Source organism: Carassius carassius, chromosome 4, assembly GCF_963082965.1.
Source record: "Carassius carassius chromosome 4, fCarCar2.1, whole genome shotgun sequence".
In the NCBI taxonomy this organism is placed as follows: domain Eukaryota; kingdom Metazoa; phylum Chordata; class Actinopteri; order Cypriniformes; family Cyprinidae; genus Carassius; species Carassius carassius.
This window is the reverse complement of record NC_081758.1, coordinates 21,486,797-21,509,227: the sequence shown is the minus strand read 5'-3', so window position 1 is coordinate 21,509,227 and position 22,431 is coordinate 21,486,797. Positions and strand designations below refer to the sequence as shown.

General features: G+C 37.7%; 1 protein-coding gene and 1 long non-coding RNA gene across 12 annotated transcripts in view; one reads left to right on the top strand and one right to left on the bottom strand.

Annotated features, from left to right (window-relative positions):
* Positions 1-13,171, top strand: part of LOC132139489 (uncharacterized) — a 64,560-nt gene extending 51,389 nt beyond the window's left edge. The window contains exon 2 of the long non-coding RNA XR_009433634.1: positions 13,004-13,171. This is a non-coding gene — a long non-coding RNA (uncharacterized LOC132139489). The remainder of the gene's footprint in view (positions 1-13,003) is intronic.
* LOC132139486 (ataxin-2-like) overlaps positions 1-22,431 on the bottom strand; it is a 40,819-nt gene that overhangs the window by 7,434 nt on the left and 10,954 nt on the right. For 5 of the 11 annotated variants that reach the window (XM_059547862.1, XM_059547858.1, XM_059547857.1 and 2 more), the window contains 13 exons: positions 21,958-22,082; positions 21,712-21,803; positions 21,437-21,625; positions 8,947-9,113; positions 8,051-8,266; positions 6,439-6,621; positions 6,186-6,365; positions 5,966-6,073; positions 5,155-5,225; positions 4,729-5,078; positions 2,907-2,973; positions 2,250-2,390; positions 1,471-1,488 (listed from right to left, as the gene is read on the bottom strand). In XM_059547862.1, the coding sequence (XP_059403845.1) occupies positions 1,471-1,488; positions 2,250-2,390; positions 2,907-2,973; positions 4,729-5,078; positions 5,155-5,225; positions 5,966-6,073; positions 6,186-6,365; positions 6,439-6,621; positions 8,051-8,266; positions 8,947-9,113; positions 21,437-21,625; positions 21,712-21,803; positions 21,958-22,082 (1,907 nt within the window). The remainder of the gene's footprint in view (positions 1-1,470; positions 1,489-2,249; positions 2,391-2,906; positions 2,974-4,728; positions 5,079-5,154; positions 5,226-5,965; positions 6,074-6,185; positions 6,366-6,438; positions 6,622-8,050; positions 8,267-8,946; positions 9,114-21,436; positions 21,626-21,711; positions 21,804-21,957; positions 22,083-22,431) is intronic. The other 6 variants (XM_059547861.1, XM_059547868.1, XM_059547860.1 and 3 more) reach the window with 2 other exon arrangements.

The following is a 22,431-nucleotide window of genomic DNA, read 5'->3' as shown; positions in this document are numbered from 1 at the left end:
TATTATTATAATAGTATATAATGAACTAATGCAATCAAAAATTATTAGCATTTTGAAATGAATGGTTAATGAATGGTTTATTACTCTTGACCAATAGGTGGTGCGGTCACCAAAATTATGTGGCCTGGTCAGTGTGAGGTGACAATGGCACATAGAAAGTTTGTTGTAAATATGTCAAGGTTTTGAAGAGATACAGCCTCAGATGCAGTTTGGCATCTTTCCGGCAAATTTGTTGATGCGCTAAATGCAAACCGTTTCATATATCAAAATGAAATCCATAACTTTTTGCCAGATTGATCTGAAGATGATATGAGTCAAATTTGGTGAAAATCGGACTAACGGTCTAGAAGTTAGAAAAAGTACGTTTTCAACGAATTATAAATGGCAGACAAGAAATTCAGCCAATTATGGCAGAATTGGTATCGATGTTCTCAACATGATCCAAGGAATCTATCAAAACCAGTTATCATTACAATAGGCAGGTGTAAACAAAAGTTATTAGCACTTTTAGATTTTTTTTTGTCCCCAAACTTTGAGTACCATCAGGGCATGGTTCCGAAGAAACATAAGTTTCGTAATAATACGTAAAATTGTTCGTAAAATATAGCAGTTTACTAAAACATTCAAAATGGCCACTGCCCAAAATGGCTGAAATGGGAAAATTGGGTATCTTTTGATTCGACATGCTGCACCTAATCTAAAGAGATCAGTTTTGATTTTTGGCCAAACCATTCAGAAGTTATAAGCAAAAATATGCATTTTTCATATCTCCTGACCACTAGGTGGCACAGTGGCGAAACACTGCAGGTAGTCTCAGCTCATGCTTGTTATAACATACACCAGGTTTGGTCTCAATACACCAAACTGTTCCAGAGATACAGCCTTTTACATGATTTTCCATCAAATTCATTTGTGCGTTTTTCAAGAATGGTTTGAATCAACAACTTGAATTCCATAACTTTTTGCTAGCATGGTCTGAAGATGATCTGAGGCTGTTTTGGTGAGAATCAGACAAACCGTCTAGGACGAGTTAAAAAAAAAAAGCATTATTTATTAAAAGTAGTGAAAAACAATAAACCTTGCGAACTGATGCATTTTTGAATGTTCATTTGACTCTGCATGAGCCAATGATTCAGAAGAAAACAATTTTCCTTCTGTGGCTGGTGCTAGAGAGTTTGAGTTAGAGACTGCAAATTTGCTATGGTGACTGTTCTGACTATCCTTTATCAGTGTGCCAAATTTCCCGCAAGCGGTTCAATGAGTTTCCATAGACTCAAGAGCGGAAGAAACAGAAGAAGAATAACGCCAACGGATACAATAGGTGCCTATGCACACCTTGGGTGCTTGGCCACTAATAATACTGATCAGCTGCAGTAAGAAATAGACAAACCAACAACTGCTGGTCAGTCATGCAGGCAAAAATTTCATACATGATTTCAGTAGAAAAAAGAAGCTTAGAATTGCACAAACCTTCCAGATAATGCTTTTCTAATGGAGAGAGAGGAAAGAGAGAAAAGAAGAGAAAAAAAAAAAAAACGAGTCTTTAGTGTGATTATCATTTGTTTTTTTCAGCAACAGATGCATATTCTAGAAAATGTGCGGGTGATTAAAGATGAAACAAAAGCTTTTTAAATGATGCTAGAGAGGAAAATAAAAGACTAAGTCACTTTTGAGTTTTGGAATTACTCAAATGCATCTTCCCACTCTACACCACAATATATAACAATAACGCTTTTATTTTGGTAAGTACAACAAAGTAAACCAGTAAATATAATATGAAAGATTAGTAAGGTGTAACTTTTGGGGTTGATGATGAATCATGAGCTCCATCCAAAGGTTGATAGCATGCTACCAGTAATTTTTTTTTTATTAGCGTATTCTTGACCTCGAGGTCTGTTCACACCAAGTCTACAATTTTACACAATACTGTAAAATAAACTAGTGCACAACTACAAATCTTTTTACACAAAATTATTAAACTTTTGTGCCATTTATTTAGACCAGACTTAGTATGAACAGGCCTCTACTAGCCCTTTTCCCTGAATTAAAGCAATCATGTGCTGGATGTACATGCCAGATGAAATGCAGCTGACAAATGAACGTATAGGAGGGATGGCTGAAGTATGAATGCAATCAAGACATCAAGGATCTTGGCACATGAATGAAAAAACAAAAATGTTTTGGTGATGTGGGCTTCCATGCACAGAATAAATGATTACACTAACAGATGTACATATAATGGAGCTCACCTGAACGCCAGGACTGACAGGTGTCAGAGGGTACATCTGGAACATGGTCTGGCCATAGACGGTAGGGGGCTGCTGTACTACTATGGAAGGGCTGGGCTGACCCTGGGGCCGGGTTTGAGTGGGGGTTGTTGATGGTTTAGGCTGTAGAAAGAGTTATAAAATAAAAGGAAGATTAATATATAAACAAGTACATTTCCATGCTATATTTGTTTGCCCTCTACCAGAAAACCTCATGGAAAACCAAAACGACTTGAGACAGAAACCTTAGAGGGACAGTTTACCAAAAATTCTGCCATAATTTCCTCACCCTCAAGTTATTTCAAACCTCTGTGTTTCTTTCTTCTATTGAACATGAAAGATGATATTCTGAAGAATGTGGGTAACCAAATAGTTGTTGGTCCCCATAGTAAGGAAATAAAAATACTTTTGATTTTCAACGGGGGCAAGCAACTGTTTCGTTGCCCACATTATTCAAAGTATATTCAACATGTTCAACAGAATAAAGAAACACATACAAGTTTGGAATTATTTGAGGGTGAGGAAATTATGACAATTTTCACCTTTGGGTGAACTATCCCTTTAAATTACAACATATTTTGTCTTAAATATTTTGATTTTAGTTCAATAATTGTCAAAAAAAAACACTGATTTACTTACAGGGGAGCAAAAAACCCTTGGGTTGAACTCCTTGGCATTGGGATTGAGAGTAGATTTTCTAACACTCCTAAAAAGTGCATAAACAATAAATCAACTGTTTTATTCAACATACGACAAGAACATTTCTCAGGGGAATGAACGCATGGATTCCTGACAATACAATCTTTTACAATTGGTTTTTAATCACATATCTGGTATAGGGATATCAATTTTCGATAATTTCCATGATCGATCATCGTTTAAATGAACGATCCATTAATCGATCAATTGTTTACCTTAATGCTGCAAAATGCGTCTATTGCAGCCACGCAGTCACCGGCAAGATGACAAGATGTGCAAAAGCCATTAAAAAAAAAAAAAAAACGCTTTCTCACTTTCGCCTGAATAAAATGCTAGTAGCAGGATTATAAAATGAATAGATGTTATTATGAGCATTTGATTAAAAAAAAATATATATATATATATTGCGTTCCGGTAGTCCTATTTGTTTTAAAAAATCCGGCATTTACACTGCGTTAGTGTGTGCGTGCATACGAGATGGAGCAGGCCTGGGTTTGGCTGGATTTATTTTGGAGATTATTGCTCACGTCTAATTCGGCACAAATCCAAATGTTTCCATATTCGCAATGTATCTGAATGTTAAACTATTATTTATAATGTAAACTAGGCTTGTAGTTCACATGCATTAGCAAAAAGACGTAAAAGATCCTCTTCACATGATCAAAAACATCCTTGGTCACAATTTTCCACAAATTCAATACTGTGTTTTCCGGACTATAAGTCGCACTTTTTTTCATAGTTTGGCTGGTCCTGCGACTTATAGTCAAGGTGCGACTTATTTATCAAATTTAATTTGACATGAACAGAGAGAAATGAACCAAGAGAAACATTACCATCTCCAGCCGCAAGAGGCCGCTCTATGCTGCTCAGTGCTTCTGTAGTCTACTACTGAAGACATATAGCGCCCTCTCGCGGCTGGAGATGGTAATGTTTTCTCTTGGTTCTTGGTTCTAAATAAATGCGACTTATATGTTTTTTTCCTCATCATGACGTATTTTTGGACTGATGCGACTTATACTCAGGTGAGACTTATAGTCCGAAAAATAGGGTAAGATTTAGGCACCGTTTCTTTTCCTAAATCCTCACCATCTAACCCTCTAATTTCGCAGGTTTATTTGATTGTCTCACTTAATTACTGTTTTCACATCTCTTACTGTGGTAAACATGCGGGAAGGGAAATTAAAGATTTCATGAATTAAGAATTCATTCGATGTATTAATTTGTTCCCTTATTTCAGTTAAATCATGGGTTATTTAAGGAACAAAGCTAAAGAAACATTGACAGTTGCCACAAATTAATAAATCGTAGGAACGAATTAACAATTTGTAAGATAGCCTTTCTGTCCTGTGTCCTGCAGCCCTGCAAAGCACACGATATGAAACAATTATCTAGGGAATTACTTGGTTCCTACATTTCTATTGCTTTCCATGTTGAAGAACCTTGTGTTGTTTCTATTTTAATGTACTTTTAAGTCACATTAAAAGCTTAATCTGTACATTGTGAATGAATGATGATGCGTTTATATACCGTCACTCACAGCCGCACGTGTTTTGTGCACGAGCTGCACGCAGCCCAAAATTAAAAAGGTTAATTGACCATCGATAGTTTTAATTGATTGCATCTCTTATCGACAATTAATTGATCATCAATTAATCGTTGACATTTCTAATCTGGTATAAATCATTTTGCAGAAGAAAAACTTTTTTTTAGCAACTTTATTCTGAATTCTTTCAATGGTAATGCTAGAGCTCTGCTGACTCACTCTGCTACAGGGTCATTCTTCTCCTCCTTCTCATCCTTGTCTTTTGCAGCAGCATTGGCCAGAGGCGAGGAGGTTTGAACGCCCTGAGACGTCACATCAGGCCCTCGCTTCTGTTCTGGTACAGCAGAGGAAGGAGAGAGCGAAGGGGTACCAGATTTACTTCCTGTTGGGGCAACGCTCACAGCAGTGGAGGTATCTTCACTAATGGCGGACTCCATGGGGACTTTGGGTCCTGTCGAATCTACTGTGCTCTTCTCAGATGCTTGATCCTTTGGCTTTTCTATGAGGTCCCGTGGAGTCTTGTTTGCCATGGGCTCAAAAACTGAATCTGGATTTGAGCTAGACTGCAACTACAAATGATGCAGGGCTTCAAGAAATGGACATACATTTGTTTATGAAACACAAATAATGGGAGAGAAAACTTACCCTAAATTCTACACTGAATTTCTTTAAATTATCTATTTGTTTCCTGTGGTCTGGAGCCATGGTGGGAGGTCCTAGAAAGATCAAAATGTGAATCTTTAAAAAGCACATTTATTAAAAACAAATGACAATTTCATTACATTTTTCAGTTTTGATTTTGCAATATACCGTATTGGCAAAAAAGTGATATTTAAAAAATTAAATACTGATATCTAATACTAATCCAGCACACATTAGCTACAGTAACAAAAAATATTGTTGGGGAAATGACAGGTGAAAGTGAGACACTCAAATGTTAGACACTGCAGTCAGCAGCAAGTTACGATCAGGAAGTTCTTTTTTTGTATGCATTTGTACAGTTATGGTTACATACTCTCTCTTCGACTCCGTAAACTTGTATTTTGAGTCTTAGCCAAACAAGACAAAACAAAAGTTCATTTTAAACTTCCATAGATATAGGTATAATACCATTATCTGGAATTCAAAGATTGAAAATCAGATATTGTGACAGGCCTACTTTGATGCATATGCCCTACCTAACCTTGTATTGCAGTGTGTGTATGATTTATAATGAACTGAAAAAGTCATTTCTCGCTCTATCTATATTTACAGTGTCAGCAATTTTTCATAAGGAAATGAATTCTTAGAAGCCAAATCCCTTATTCATACAACTGGCAATTTTTGCTTTCTTGTTTTTTGTCGACAAAGCAAAATCGCAAGACGCAAAAAAAAGTTTTAGAAAAAGCTCCAAAATTCAGATTAAACAGTGCTGGTTATATATGGTAAATAGCAGGACATCTCCATAGGTACACACCCTTTCCGATGGATCGAGCGATGCTTGCAGAAGCTTCAGTAGGTTTCACATTCTCCTTGTTGGCATTAGGGGAATTCTGTCTTGTCTCTAGTACTCTTGATTCTTTGGCTATTTAAAAAAAAACACAGGGCTGTTATGAGATCTGGTACTGAGGAAATTAATAACACAAATGAATAAACAGGCCTTAAAATGGCACACATTGTGTAAGGGACATCCTAACCCTCTTCTATTGGAGATGTTTCCAGGTTGGCGGCCGGATTGGCTGCTGTTGGTGATGTTGCTGTAGTGGAAGCGGTCGCAGAGTCTACTGGCACTGTACCAGCCTGAGGGGAAGACAAGCAGGAGGGGCTCGGAGCACCTCCACCAATGCTATGCTGTCGAGGTGATCGAGGTCTGTGTGCTAAAGAGGAAGTGGAAAAAATTATTCAGCAATGAATGTGAAATCTTGGTACAGATTCATAATCTAGACTTACCACCGCTGACAACAGATGACCAGGTTCCCCCAGAAGGGCTGTTGCGAGTTGGAGGGGGAGCAGAAACCTCCACCGATGCACCTTGGGACATATAATCGGGTGGAGGAGGCCCTCCGCCCCGACAAGAGGCCACTCTATGCGGTCTAGGAGTACGCTGTGACTTGGGAGACATTCTTGGAGGACCTGCGTTCACAAACAGAGAGATGAGTGAGTTCTAAAGGAAGAAACAAACACCCTTTAGGGCATCTCTCACCAATGCAGTGTGTAGCTCTCTAAAAAAAAAAAGTTTGCTGTGTATGTGGCTTTCAAAATATAAAATATAGGCTGGGACACACCAAGCGGCGACAAAAGCAGATGTTGTTGTAGCTTTCCGTCAGCAGCATCTGGACCAAGAAGCTGCACTTGAACACACCGCTCAGACTACAGCGGACTGCAAACTAACACGTGTGGAGTTTTAACCAAATAAGAGCAAGTCATTCATTTCAGTAACTGTCATGTACAGAGTACCAAACATCACATGCAGAAGAAAAAGATGCTGTGACCATAAATTAAGAAGTTGTTCTCACACTTTATTAATTTGTGGCCTTTCTACTAGTTCATTCCTTGGTTTATGTTAAATGGCAGTCATATTGTAATAATTTGTTGTCTTGTTTTAAACTAAAGTGGTGGGAAAAAAATTTGTAAAACATGGCAATGATTGAACTAAAGCAAGAGAACAAACTGGTACATTCTGGCCATGACTTAACTAAAATGAAGAATTTAATTAGTACAAATTGGCCATAATTTTACCATATTAAAATGAGGAAACTTATTAATAAATTGCAGCCATGATTTAACTAAATTAAAACACGAGAGAACAAATTAGTACAACGTGGCCACATATTGACTAAAACGAAGGAACAAATTAGTACATTGTAGCTACAAATGAATAAGCTGTGGGAACAAATTCTGTAGGTGACGATAAACGGGCCAACTTTTTTGAGCAATGTTACTTGGACACTTTCCCATTGAGAATGGGCAACACATTTCTCTCTGGATACTTTAGATTGGTTGTGTGCCCTGAGTCTCACCTAATTGTCCGCTGATGGCAACATTGCTCAAAAAGTTGCCCTGTGTATCATCACCTTCATTTTGTTGCCACACTTTTTCCTCCACATATAATGTGCCTGTCTCCGTATTCAAATGTTAATGTTAATGGTTAAGAATGTTAAGTCTAGTCAACCTACCTGAAATATATTTGAATTGAAGAGGCTGTGACAGTTTCTCATTTGATGTGTGAGATAACAATGTCAAGCCAATGTCAGACAATGAAAGAAACACTTGGGCACCGCCAATGGTGACTCCATGGCCAAAACAAAACACAATGCCAACCAACACAAACACACCGCAGAAAATGAGTGAGTGAAACGTGCCCCAAATTCACTTCAATCATGCATAAAACAGGGTTTGCAATAGAAAATGAAACCAGAAGAGGAGTGAATAATTTTATTAAACACCAGGAAAGTCCCACAGCTGTTAGTGGCAGCCTTGATTCAGGCATTTGGATTGCAAAACGTGAACCTGAGCAGTGGTGCCACAACAAAATGGCTGCTCGGTCTGGAATTTCTGGTACCTTCTGAGGACAGGCGTTTGGGCATGGTGGATAGGGGCCCTGTAGAGCCATGAGCAGAGGGGTGAGAAAGGGGCCGAGAGGGTCTGGATGGGGGTCTGGAAGGAGGCCGGGTGGGCGTGGCCGCCCGGGGTGGGAGAGAGTTGGTGGGGCCTGACTGGTAACGGGATGGAGGGCGAGAGGAGGGAGATGGGCAGCGTGAGGCCCAAGGGTGTGTACCTGACAGAAATGAAATGAGTTGAAATGAGAGAGAAAAAAATCAAACTACATTTGAGCGAGAAGAGGGGGGGAGCATGTAAATTGAATAGGAATACAGAAAAGTTTGAAGGCCTTATAGAATGATCAGTTCAGATATGAACACTGACACTACTGAGGAGAAAAGGTCTAGAGAGAGGTAATGTAAAAGTATTGGGAAGAAATGAGTTGAGAAGGACTGAGAATAAGGACAAAATGTAACAAATCACATGATGAGATTTTGGTTAATTCTGAGGCAGTGAAACATAAAACGACTGGAAACAAGACTTCAAAGAAAAAACATTTGGGAAAAAAAATCAATCAGATTCTCTTTGAACAGCATTAGTGTTGGCCTGCGATCCCTTGCCTAAATCCTTTTATCATGAAAGGACTGAAAGCTAGAGAGATGATTTGGCAGATCGACTGTTACTTAAGGGGAGAACAATAGATTAACAGATACCATAACAAAAAAAAATATTTATCTACTGATAGTTTTCAAGGCTTCAAAACTGTATAACCAGACATACAATTTGTCTGCATACATTACTAAACTTGATTGTATACTCAAGGTACCAAATCACTAGTCACTAGTTATTTTGGATACCCAAAACATGACCCGAAGTAAGTTAAGGTATAAACAAAGAGTCCAAAAAATCATCTTGTACCTCCATTGACCACACGCTGATCCATTGTGTTGTAGTCATGAGGTCCAGATCTGGGTGTGGGTGGCCCAGGGCTGCACTGAACCAGTCTGGGTGAGTTTTGACGACCAGCTCCCCATGATATCCCTGCTTCTCTGTTCCTCTGACTAGGGGGAATGTATTTGTTCTCCCTGTTGAAGTAAACAGAAGTATGAGGAAAAATCTGCATTGAACTGAATCTAATTGATCAATACTCTTCAAACTGAATTCCGTTCTGACAAAAAACTATGTATAGGCCATTACTACCATTACTACTGAAGTAATTTTCAGTCTAAGCAAGCAAAGTGAAATCTGGGGGTAGGGCTGGGTGATATTATAAATCGATAATGATAATAATAGAGATATAGTTTCCATCGATAAAACGATAACAAGAGTTCGATAAATGTTTGATATAATGTTTATGCACCACAAGCGGAACGAAGCGGTGCTACACGGACCATTTATCCGCTCAGCTCAAAGTTCAAATGGCAGCGCAGCATGAGCTTACTAGAGCAGATGCATTCACTCGCTGGTGAGTCTCGGTCACTAGAACCAAATGACTTTGTGATTTAAACTAGTTTAAAGCCAGGTGAAACAAAGCTGACAAACAGGAGAAACACTGTGTGCAACGATACAGTCAGAAGACTTTTCAATCAACAAATCACCATCATTTACCATACAGTAACACTAATATTGTATCAGAAATGTGGGATATTCATATCAAATTTTATTATATTATTAATGTAGACATTTATTAAATTTATTAAAGGAGTAATGGAATACAATTACAGTATTTTTTTTGTGTGTGGTTAAGCTATAGCATTGTGTGTGTGCACATTTATACTAAATGTATTTAGACTACTGTTTTTCATACAAATACCTAGAAACCCTATTGATACAGTTTTACCAAGGTATTGAGGTTTAAACTGTGGTGTCATGATCTAAATGCATGCTACTACAGGAGACCAGTGGTTCATTTTAATAAAACTCAAACAGTCAGAACAATTACATTTCACCGTATTCAAATTAGATTTTTTTTTTTTACAGATGTTACCATTTGTGATAATGAGCATAAATTTACATCTGCATCCTAACTCAAGCTATAACTACTGTCAACTCAAGCTGTCATACTGTCAAATGTGCATTTCTAAGATATAAATATACATAATATTGTTAATATTGCAACCTGCACTGCAAGCTGTGATGAAGATACACATCGAAGTCAGGCAACACAACACTGCTTCATGATTTGAAAGAATATCAATGCAGAAACTAAGAAATACATTTTTCTAAACATTTATTTTGTTAGGGAAAAATGACATGACTAGAAAAGTGTAAAGAATTCAAAAACAGTTTTTGTCATGCTGGGTTTCTACAGACATGCACAAGTTAAATTTAAGACTTTTTAAGACCTTTTTAATTTCACCTTACATGAAATTTAAGACTTAAATCTGTAATGGAAATACACATTACACACATTATGTAATATTTAATGTGTTTAACATAAAAAGAAAACAAAATATGATCACGGTTTTAAATTATATTTATTAATCTACAGTGAACTTTTCATATCAGCAGACAATATTCCCACAAAAGCACCGCATCACCAAAATGTTTAGTGGTGTAAATATATTCTGAAGCAATATTTTCATTAGTGTTCTATCAGCTTTTACATACTTAAATATGCATTTTTTTTTTTTACCTTTACCTATTTCTTTTACAAATTCATAAATAATGTTTTGATATATTAAACATAAAACGTTGATTACTGATATTTGAAATTATTTAAATAATAAAACGGAGTGTCTATTTACTCTAAGTGCAAATAGCCCGCTTTGTTGGCTGAAGCCATTTACACTAACTCCGCCCCCCAACGTGTGATTCTGATAGTCAACACTGCAAAAGACAACCAACAATCCTCAGCTCCAGTGGCACAGATGGTAAAACATGTGATGTGTTCATTTTGACACAATCGACCTGGGTTCAAATCTGCCTTTTGGCAAACTTTTTTCTCCCTTTTCAAATTTCACATAACATCAGAAAAGCATTTACAGGTACATTTAACAAAATCTCAACAAATTAGAATATGGTGACATGCCAATCAGCTAATCAACTCAAAACAACTGCAAAGGTTTCCTGAGTCTTCAAAATGGTCTCTCAGTCTGGTTCACTAGGCTACACAATCATGGGGAAGACTGTTGATCTGACAGTTGTCCAGAAGACAATCATTGACTCCCTTCACAAGGAGGGTAAGCCACAAACATTCATTGCCTAAGAAGCTGGCTGTTCACAGAGTGTTGTATCCAAGCATGTTAACAGAAAGTTGAGTGGAAGGAAAAAGTGTGGAAGAAAAAGACAACCAACCAAGAGAACCACAGCCTTATGAGGATTGTTAAGAAAAATCAATTCAACAATTTGAGTGAACTTCACAAGGAATGGACTGAGGCTGGGGTCAAGGCATCAAGAGGCACCACACACAGACCTGTGAAGGAATTTGCTGAACCACAGACAACAACAGAGGCGTCTTCCCTGGGCTAAGGAAAAGAAGAACTGGGCTGTTGCCCAGTGGTCCAAAGTCCTCTTTTCAGATGAGAGCAAGTTTTGTATTTCATTTGGAAACCAAAGTCCTAGAGTCTGGAGGAAGGGTGGAGAAGTCCAGTGTTAAGTTTCCACAGTCTGTGATGATTTGTGGTGCAATGTCATCTGCTGGTGTTGGTCCATTGTGTTTTTTGAAAACCAAAGTCCCTGCAGCCATTTACCAAGACATTTTGGAGCACTTCATGCTTCCTTCTGCTGACCAGCTTTTTGAAGATGCTGATTTCATTTTCCAGCAGGATTTGGCACCTGCCCACACTGCCAAAGGCACCAAAAGTTGGTTAAATGACCATGGTGTTGGTGTGCTTGACTAGCCAGCAAACCCTGAAGAGAATCTATGGGTATTGTCAAGAGGAAAATGAGAAACGAGACCAAAAAATGCAGATTCAAGTTCAAGTTTGCTTTATTATCAATTTCCACATGTACAGTACATACATACAGAGAATTGAAATTGCGTTACTCTCAGACCCCGGTGCATACAGATAACATTAACATTAAAGCCTAAAAAATCTAGATCAAATATAAAATGTAGATACAACTATACAATAAGGGAATGTAAAAAAAGGCATATAATAAAATTTAAAAAAGTTAAATAAAGCAGCGCAAGGCAAATGACAGATAGAGTGCAAATCAATGAAGTGAACAACAGTGCAGATAAAAGATTTTTAGTGCAAAAAAATCCCTTATTAAGAATATCTTATTAAATCTGATTAAAGTGACAAAGGGCTCAAGAGCAGTTATTTTATTTAACTGACTGATGAGGTAGTGGAATGACGTCAGTTCCATGCTGAATGAGGTAGTGAGCAGACCAATGTTGCACAAAGTGACTAGTGCATGCCATCATATAATTAGTGTGTGTGGGGGGGGTTCATAGTTCAGTGGTGCCTGGGGCAGAAGAGGGGAGGGGGGGGGGGCAAGTTCGGGAGTGAGTTCAGCTTCCTGACAGCCTGGTGGATGGCTTTGCGGATGAGACGTGTTCCATAAATGTCCTGGTGGGAGGGGAGAGAGACACCAATGATCTTCTCAGCTGCTCTCACTATGCGTTGCAGAGTCTTTCGGCAGGACGCGTTGCAGGCTCCATACCACACAGTGATGCAGCTCGTCAGGATGCTCTCGATGGTGCCTCTGTAGAAGGTGTACATGATGGGGGCCGGGGCTCTGGCTCTCCTCAGTTTGCGGAGGAAGTAGAGACGCTGTTGTGATTTCTTGGCCAGTGCTGCTGTGTTTTCAGTCCAGGAGACGTCCTCTGTGATGTGCACACCCAGGAACTTGGTGCTGCTCACTCTCTCCACAGTCGCACTGTTGATGGTCAGAGGAACGTGCTGAGTGTGTGCTCTCCTGAAGTCTACAAGAATCTCTTCTCCACGTTCAGAGAGAGATTGTTGTCACTGCACCACTTGGCCAGGTGGCTCACCTCACTCCTGTAGTTTGTCTCATCTTTGTTGAGGAACTGGAATGATGGTGGTAGTTTTAAAACATGTGGGAACAACAGCCTGACTCAGTGAGATGTTGAAAATGTCTGTGAAGACATCAGTGAGTTCTGCTGCACAGTCTTTCAGTACACGCCCAGGGATGTTGTCAGGACCCGGAGCTTTGCGTGCATTGATCCTGCTGAAGGATCTCCTCACGCTGTCTGAGGTCAGCATCATCACCTGGTCGCCGGGAGGAGGTGGAGTCTTCTGTGCAGTGGTGCTGTTTTGTTGCTCAAAGCGAGCGAAGGTGGTGTTCAGCTAGTTCAGCAGAGAGATGTCACAGGTCCGTGGTGGGGGCTTGTAGTCCGTAATGGTCTGTAACCCCTGCCACAGGCTCCTAGTGTCTCTGCTGTCGCTGAATTGATGAGCTATCCTCCTGGAGTCTTAGCCTCTCTGATGCAACGGGACAGGTTGGCCCTAGCTGTTCTCAGGCCCACCTCATCTCCAGCTCTGAAGGCAGTGTTCTGTGTCTTCAGAAGTCTGTAGACCTCCCCTGTCATCCATGGCTTCTGGTTGGCCCGGACAGTGATGGTTTTTGTGACCGTTACATCATCAATACACTTGTTGATGTAGGCAGTGACAGTCTCTGAGTACTCCTGGAGGTCAGTGGTGTTATTGCATGTGGCAGCCTGCTTAAACATATCCCAGTCAGTTGTGTTGAAGCAGTTTTGAAAAACCTCTGATGATCCTTCTGGCCACTCTTTAATCTGTTTGTAAACTGGTTTGGCGACTTTAATGAGCGGTCTGTATGCAGGCATTAGCATGACAGTTATGTGGTCTGAGGCTCCGAGGTGGGGGAGGGGGAGGGCTTTGTAAGCTCCTCTCTGTGTGGTGTAAACAAAGTCCAAAATGTTATTTCCTCGTGTTGGAAAGTTTTTGAAAACACTCTTTAGGTCAGCATGGTTGAAATCCCCAGCTATGATGAGATGAGCTGAAGGCCACTGTCAAAGAAACCTGGGCTTCCATACCATCTCACCAGTGCCACAAACTGATCACCTCCATGCCACGCTGAATTGAGGCAGTAATTACAAAATGAGCCCCTACCAAGTATTGAGTACATGTACAGTAAATTAACATACTTTCCGGAAGGCCAACAATTCACTAAAAATATTTTTTATTGGTCTTATGAAGTATTCTACAGTAAGTAGACAGCCTAAAGGCCCTTTTTACCGCGGCGTTTGTAAAGTGCATTTGCAGCTTTTGACCGCTGAGTGGCGCCTTAACCACAAGTTATCAAACAAGAGCAACAAAGCATATTTTCGCAAATAGACGTCAGTTTTGCCTCACTGATGTGTTACATTTGATGGCTTCAGTCACGGAAAATGAAAGAAAAAGACTATAGTTAAAATATTTAATATATTTAATATGTAATATTCACAGATAAAAGTTTGGTACTTATGAAGTTATGTGCATTTCTTAGAACGAATTCAAGCAGGATAAGATTCGAAAACGAATTTCATTCAAACAAACCGATGTAAATTACAAATTCGAGTTAATTGATAAAATCGATTTATTACCCAGCCCTACTTGCTTTCATATTATTTAATGAAAAAAAAAATGCAGCTGCATTTAAATGCAGATGTGTAAAATATGTGCAAGATTTGCACTGCACGTGTGATGGTAGATGTGCAGCTTTTATTCTTATTTATTTTATCTTCATTACAAATCTTGTTTGGTTTCATTTTGGATAATTGCATGTAAAAAAAATAATTTACGTTGTAATGCAAAATGTGAATTATTATTCATATGCAAGTATGTGTGCAAAAATTATTAATGCGCATTAATTAAAGGGTGCATTAATATTCAACATTCAACAATCTGTGAATGTTGCATTTCTCTGTCGAAGAGAGCCAGCACTGTGAATTTCATCTTGCAGCAGACAAGAAAACATTTGTTTATTAATAAATAATTAAAATGTTTTATTTTTCACAATTATTAGGCTACTTCTGCATGTACTTTGTGGCAAACTTAATGCATGTACTTGAGCGTGGAATATATTAAGATTTGATTATGTAAATTTAATATAAACATCTGATTAGTTGAATATAACAAATGAACGACTAGAACTAGAAAAATCTTATGTGGGGACAGACCATTTTTTAGTCTATAACCAAAACAACAGTCCTATATAAACCGGTTCAGCAACTTTGAAAGCCTCATAAGACACTGTCCATATGAAAGAGCAAGAGATTCACACCTTTAGCTCGACCTCCACAAGCCATACATAACTACACCCAAAAAACCCAAACCCCTCCAGCTGAACAGAATTCGGTCTGTGTTTTGGCTCCGAGGAACGGTGTGTTACTCAGCTGAAACATGCCTGCACTCAGCAGCACTACTCTTTGTATTTATTATAATCTCGCAGCCCATATTATTATTTTCACAAGACCATAATGATAAATCATCAATTAATAATTAATCACTATTTTACGAAAATCATTGCTATTTGTTATCGTGGATGTTTGCAGAAGGCTTTAAGACCAAGCGGAATCCTCTGTTCCACCTCACAGCGTGCGGGACTCGCGCTCAGTGATGCAGCTTCACAGTCTGCGGTTTGACTTTACTGAATCAGATTGAGGCGAATACAACTTATTGATCATGAGACCAACATTTAGCAAGCAGGAAAACATTCATTCTACCTGAAGGAAGATGTATTTTATTGAGCTAATGCTGTTAAACAGAGAGAGAGAGAGAGAGAGAGAGAGAGAACCAGTCTAGGGCTATTAAACTTGAAGCTCATTATATTGAAGTACAAATCCAAACACCAGAAACGTTATGAATTTTATGAATAATGAAATGTTATGAAAAGTATGCATTTTATTTATTCACATGCAGTATGGTTGTTGGTATTTAGCAGTTAAAACCTATTTTTAAACTTGAATTTAAATACTATTAAACTAACTTTAAAATATCAAGGAGTATATAAATTAAAAAGGATAAAATGTCACAGTGCATGTTAAATAGCCTAAATTAACTTGTGTTAATAATATAATTAGAACTAACAATATATATATATTTTTTTACATAAACAACTGTATAAAATGGGACCGCAACCTTTATAACAAACATTTTTAAATCGTCCACAGCTGAGCAACGTGAGAGGGGGATCTGCGCCAGAGCGCGTGAAGTGAATGTGATGAACGGAGTCATTTTCAGATGCAATGGAAAAAACAAAAACACAAAAAAATAGCCTAGATTAGGCCCATGCAGGCTCTGCTCTGAAGTATATAATACTTATAATTACTGTTAACTCAGAGTAACAAATTAACGGATTAATCGCCTTTTTTCATTTGCTGCATGTTTTCTTTCTTTCTTTATTTTTAAACACGCTGAAAAAAAAATTACGTTTGTTAAAGAGACAAAAAAAATATATGAGTCGTGTATAGGTTTCATTTTAACGGATTAATCACCTATTTTTGTTTGCTGCATTTTTTTAATTATATAATTCATGTATAAATTGCATTTTATAACATTTAGAAATAATAACAGCTGGCCTAATAATGTTATCATGTACAAATAGGATATATTTAGTTCCCTTCACTTTACAACAAATCCTTTAAATTTAACAAATATATCATAACAAAACAAGAATTAAAAATATAGAATTCTAATGGATAAATATAATTGCAGTATATAATAATATAAGCTTAGCTATAAACAAACAAATAATAATAATAATTTAAAGCTAAGCATAAGGTAAGGTTGGGCTTTCTCATTCTCTCACTTGGGAGAAATCTGATTATCTGAATCAGGTGTGTTAACAAAGAGAAACATGCAAAATATGCAGAGGAGTGGGGCGCGAGGACTGGAATTGAGAACCGCTGCCATAAAGGATGTCAAGAAACGAATAACAGACACGCCTCCCTGCCTCTTTAATTACGGAGCACATTGATTCCAATGACGTTGATTTGAATTGATTCCAAATACACAAACTCGTTGCGCTGTCCCGTCTTTAATTGCCGAACATATTGTTTCCCACGACAGTATGTGCAAGTATGAGGGTTAGATTATTTAGTGTACAGGTCATTTCAAGAGTGATAAACAAAGTGATAGAAAATATTTATTTTAATGCATTTTAAATGTTTTAAAATGTGGAAACCACTGATTGCATCACACCATCTCCTGACTGCATTATTATTTGTAAAATAGGGACTTTATGATTGATGGACTAGCATTACTCAACATTACTCACTACCTTCCAGTAACGCTACATTCAGTGAAGGTAAAATAGTAAAAAACATAGTTCATTTAAATGAAACCAGAAGCCGAACCAGAAAACTTCTAAAAATACCCCACCCTACTTATGAAGATCTGTACACTGTAATATATGTTGCATTTTGACATTGCCAACCTTTAAATTAAGTTGACAGTAAGTAATAAACAGTATTGAACATACATTTACATTTAGTAGTTGAGTATCGTGCATTTTTCCTTACCACTATTTCTTAATAATTGTTTAATGATTTTAATGGAACCGGAATCAGAACCGGAAGCGTTAGGTGGAACCGGAACCGGAAAATTTCTAACGATTCCCAACCCTAAATTCAACTGAATACTTCAAATGTTTGATTCATTCAGGAACGAAACTCTCTTGTTGCTCAGAGATGCAAAACAGTTCTGTAGCTGTGTTTGGAATTATTTTTGTTTGTCGTAATAGTGCAAAACCTGGCAGTATAGTGTCTAGAACGTAGGTCTCTTAATTAACTTCTAGTTTATTGAACTGTTGTAAATAATCAATATCACATTTGTAATTATGGCAATCTTTAGAGAAAAAAACTAAATAAACGGCAATCTTCATAAGTGAGCATCCCTATGCCCTACTCCCTTCGAAGGGCAGAGCCCTTTAAGTGTGTCCATTTCAGGTTGTAGGGCATATTACTAGGGGTGTAACGATTCACTCGTTTTCTCGATGCATCGATTACAAACCCTGTCGATTCATATGCATCGATCTTGAAACATAATTTTTGAATCGTGAATCACCGATCTTGGACAGTAATCGATTCAAAATGCTAAGAATCGAAAGAATCGCGATTTCTATAGTGATTCAATGCTTTCAAAATATATACACATTAAATTACTACACGCACGAATTAATGGAGACCTTGAAGAGTGTTCGTGAATCGTGCCTCTTATCTGTCCTTCACGCGCTCCACTGTTTACCGCCTGAGACTGTCACAGGATTGCGCTCGCACATCGTTCGTCTCTGACGCAGCTGACGTGTGATCTATAGGACTCGTGTCCAGTAATGCTAACGTGAAGTAGTTTTACTTTTCTGTAGTTTGTCAATGGCTCTCTGCATCTTACCGACGGAGTTACCGGAGCCGTCGACAGCTGTATTTATTGCATGGACGGAGCAGAAATGTAAGTGTCTAAATCATACACACAGATCCATTGAATGATAAATGTTTTTAAACAATGCGGATGAACCGAATATATGAAGGAAACTTTTAAAATTAACCACAGCATTAACAACGACCTTGAAATAAGAGCGCGAGATTTATCTGATAATCAGATGCATGAAAGTAGCGTTTGTTTCATTAGCAAACGTTTTCTCTCAGAATCATTCGCTGATGGAGAGGAAAAGTTAAATAGAGATGAAGACGTTTTCACACTGAAAGAGAAGCGATCTCGCTCTCATAGACGTGCCAGGCTATATCTGCAGCTAAACTGAATAAAAGCAGAATGAACTGATGAAACTAAAAAATACCCACAAACAATTTATGAATGATGCAGTGCTAATTGACATTTATTACAGTACAGAAACTATAAAGTATATTTTCTACCTTATTCTGTGCAGAAAATGTAAATAATTGCTAATTCAATTGTCTAGTATATAAAACAATCATAAAATTGCCATTAGGAAAGAAATATCGATTACAAATGATTGATTATTGTCCAGCAGTGTATTTGATTTATTACAGCTAATTAAAAGTAATTAAAAAAGAAGATAATTCCGTGTAAAAAAAATAAAATAATAATAATAATAATAATTATTATTATTATTATTATTATATAGGCTACATACATAAATTGATTGTATTTGACATTTCTGTCACTTCTGAAATTATGGCTACGCCCCTGGTGTGACAAAATGTTAGCTTATACATAATACTCTTTAAGCTCTTTTTTAAAAACTTGGCTTACATACATTTTTACGTATGCAATGTCGCATCATTAAACTAGCATTTAACAATGGACAAAAGGTTTTTTTTTTGTTTTTTTCTCTAACCTATGGTTCTCTAACCATAAATGCTACTGTAATTTGCCCCCTGACTAAGCATTTAAAGAATTTAGTAGAAGCATTTAAATAATCCCGTGAATGCACTTAAAGAATGCAGAATCGAATCGTTATAATCGAATCGAATTTAATTGTGAATCGAATCGAATTGAATCGTTCTAATTCTGCAAAAATCGTTCTTGAATCGAATCGAAAACCTATGAACTGACTGACCAAGTGTTACCTTGACAACACTGAGCATGCATGCAGCATTCAGCACTCCATCAGTTGTTGCAAATATTTCTTATTATTTTTTTATTCAAATATTGTCTAATTGGGTCTTATTTACTTTTAAACTTCTTCAAAAAAAATTGCTTGCACTACTATCTTAAATCATATTTCTTTCACTGACTAATTTTTTTTGTCTTACATTAAAAAAGACAAATTTAATGAGCCTATTCTAATTACCTTGTATTGTGAACTCGAAATCAACCCCAACTACCAAGATCACATGATCACAAACAGAAATCACTTCCGTGAAGTGAGTGACCATTGCATGTTCCCTTCATAAATGGACTTCTGAAAGTGCCCTTTGTGAAGGGATTCAGTTGTTCACTTTCATTTGGAACATCCATAAAAAAATAGCATCCCCTTCCCGAAGTGCCCTTGAAGGGCGCAAAAAAAGTTTGGAATTCTCCTTTCATGTGAAATTGATGAACTATATGAAGTGGTATAAATATATATTTTCTGCCACCATGTCTTGAATTTGTGATCATTCTGAATGCATTTTAAAAGGGGACATATGATGCGAATTCAATTTTTAATTAAGAGGGTAATAAAGAATCTGTAAGATCTGTAAAGTTGCAAAGACTAAAGTCTCAAATCCAAAGAGATATTCTTTATCAAAGTTAAGACTTGTCAACACCCTCCTAAAACACCTCATTTAAACACACCCCCACATGTCTATGTCACTGTGTGGGAAGATTTGCATAACACCGCCCAACTTTTATTCTCGCTGTTGTTGCTGCCACCATGTTGTTGAGACGCTGTGTTTCATTGTGAAAGCCAAATTACTTAGTTTGGCCTTCCAAATACACCATCCATTATTATTCACTGTTTACATTGACTGTAAACAGGCTAATAAAATCAAAATAATTACTCACGTTTCGATGCTTCGCTCGTTATTATTTTGTCATTTAGGTTTTAATCAGGCTAATTGTCCAGTTGGGCAAGTAAAAAAAAAAAAACTTTTTAAACTAGCTAGAAGGCTGATCAGCTCGACCTATAGTATTATTATTATTATTATTATTATTAATGTGAGCATTAAGAAGGTAGCTCGACCTGTATTCTGCTACTGCAATTCTCTCTGATGATGCAGTAACGACCAGAGGGGAGAAGAAAAAACATCTTCGGTCTGTCCAATGATTGTAAACAGACATTAAGTCCGTCAGAATTAAGATATTTTAGCGTTAATGTGACCAAAAATATATTTAAGACCCACCAATTCTGAATTTAAGACATCTGAAGACTTTAAGGATTCGCGGACACCCTGTCATTTTCTGACAAAAAATAGAGTTGTTTAAAACCACAATTAATGGTCTGGTTTCTACAACGTTCACTTGGGAGCAAAAATCTGCCATTCAACTTGAATGAAATAAAGATATGATATTTGTTGTGATAACTGAAAAATAAAATGAAAAAGTTGATCAAATATAAACTTATGATGATAATTTTTTGGCCATACCACCAGCTCCCCAAGGGAGATATATTTTGCCCTTAAGCAAAGTTCCCATTGTTGTGGTTTCCTATTGAAGTGGCTCATCTGCAAAATTTGCAGAACAATAAATGTGACTGTAAGACATTTTGCCTTGTTCCAAACCAAAGAAGCAAATATAACTGTTTTGCAAAGGTTTATTTTGGGTAGATAAATTAACAGGCAACAAGTTGTAATCTTAAATCAGCAATAGTTTCTATGTTCTTCAGGGACATTTAAATATATTTCATATTTATATTGAAATTAATATAAGTGAGTTTACTTGGCAGCCATATTTGCAATGCCTCCAAGCAGCTATTTCAGGTATGCAGGACCAACTCCTATCTACTTGAAGGGGGGAAATACAGAAATCTCAAATACTGCTTACCGAACTCACATTTAAATAACATTTTACATCAGCACTAAAATCGCCTTCACCTGTTGAGGCTGTGAAGCTCCCTCTCTCCACGAGCCACAGCAGTGTATTTCTCTTCCTCAGAGCGGTCATCATTCTCCAGGGCCACGCGGGCCTTGTAGGTGGCACTGGCTTCGATCTCCTCTGCCAACTGTGATGCGCGAGCCTCCCGCTTGAGGAACTCCTCAGAGTTGTCTCGCTCCAAAGGAACCCTGGAAACAAAAAGGAAAAAGCCAACCTAAGAGACAGCACATACCTACTAGGCGAGGTGATTTGTAGCACAGATGAGAGGACTTACGTGTAGGAGGACAAGCTGCTGTCATAGGTGGACTTCACACCATATGTCTCCTCATTGTATTTAAACATCTCATCAGGATCCCAACCATTTGACTGCGAGAGAGTTTCAAAAATGTGATCACTGTTTCACCTCATACCTCTCATGATAGCTTGAAATATCTAAACATTACTGATGCTTATGATACTTCTGAACTAATTCAACTGCAGTTTGCAACATTATGTCAAGATTTGTTGACTTTTGTCTCACCAGATCAGTGTCAAGAGACTCCATGCTGCCTGAGATGTGCTGCTCCCCTCCATCCCAGGGTTCCAGATCCTTCTCTTTGTGCTCTCCATTAAGACGGGCACTCACAGCACTGTCTGTGAAGTTATCTTCACCACACACAAAAACACAAAACTACAGGATTCATATCACTTGTATCATGGTGATGCAAAAGCTCACAAATGCTTATGGAAGAAACATAAAATGGGGATGAAAACAAATTTACTATAATGGGAGACATTATGAGGAAAACGGGTGTTGATTTCTAAATGAACGCTAATGGTGGTGCAGGGACAAGGATCTCAGATTTAGTCATAACACCGACAACAATCTTGAAAAAGGTTGTATTTTCTTCTGACATACTGTTCAGTTTACTGTAGTGGTCGACCGATATATCGCCACGGCCGATACATTTTTCTGCTTGGCTGATGTGTTCAAGGCGGGACTTTTATTTTGACA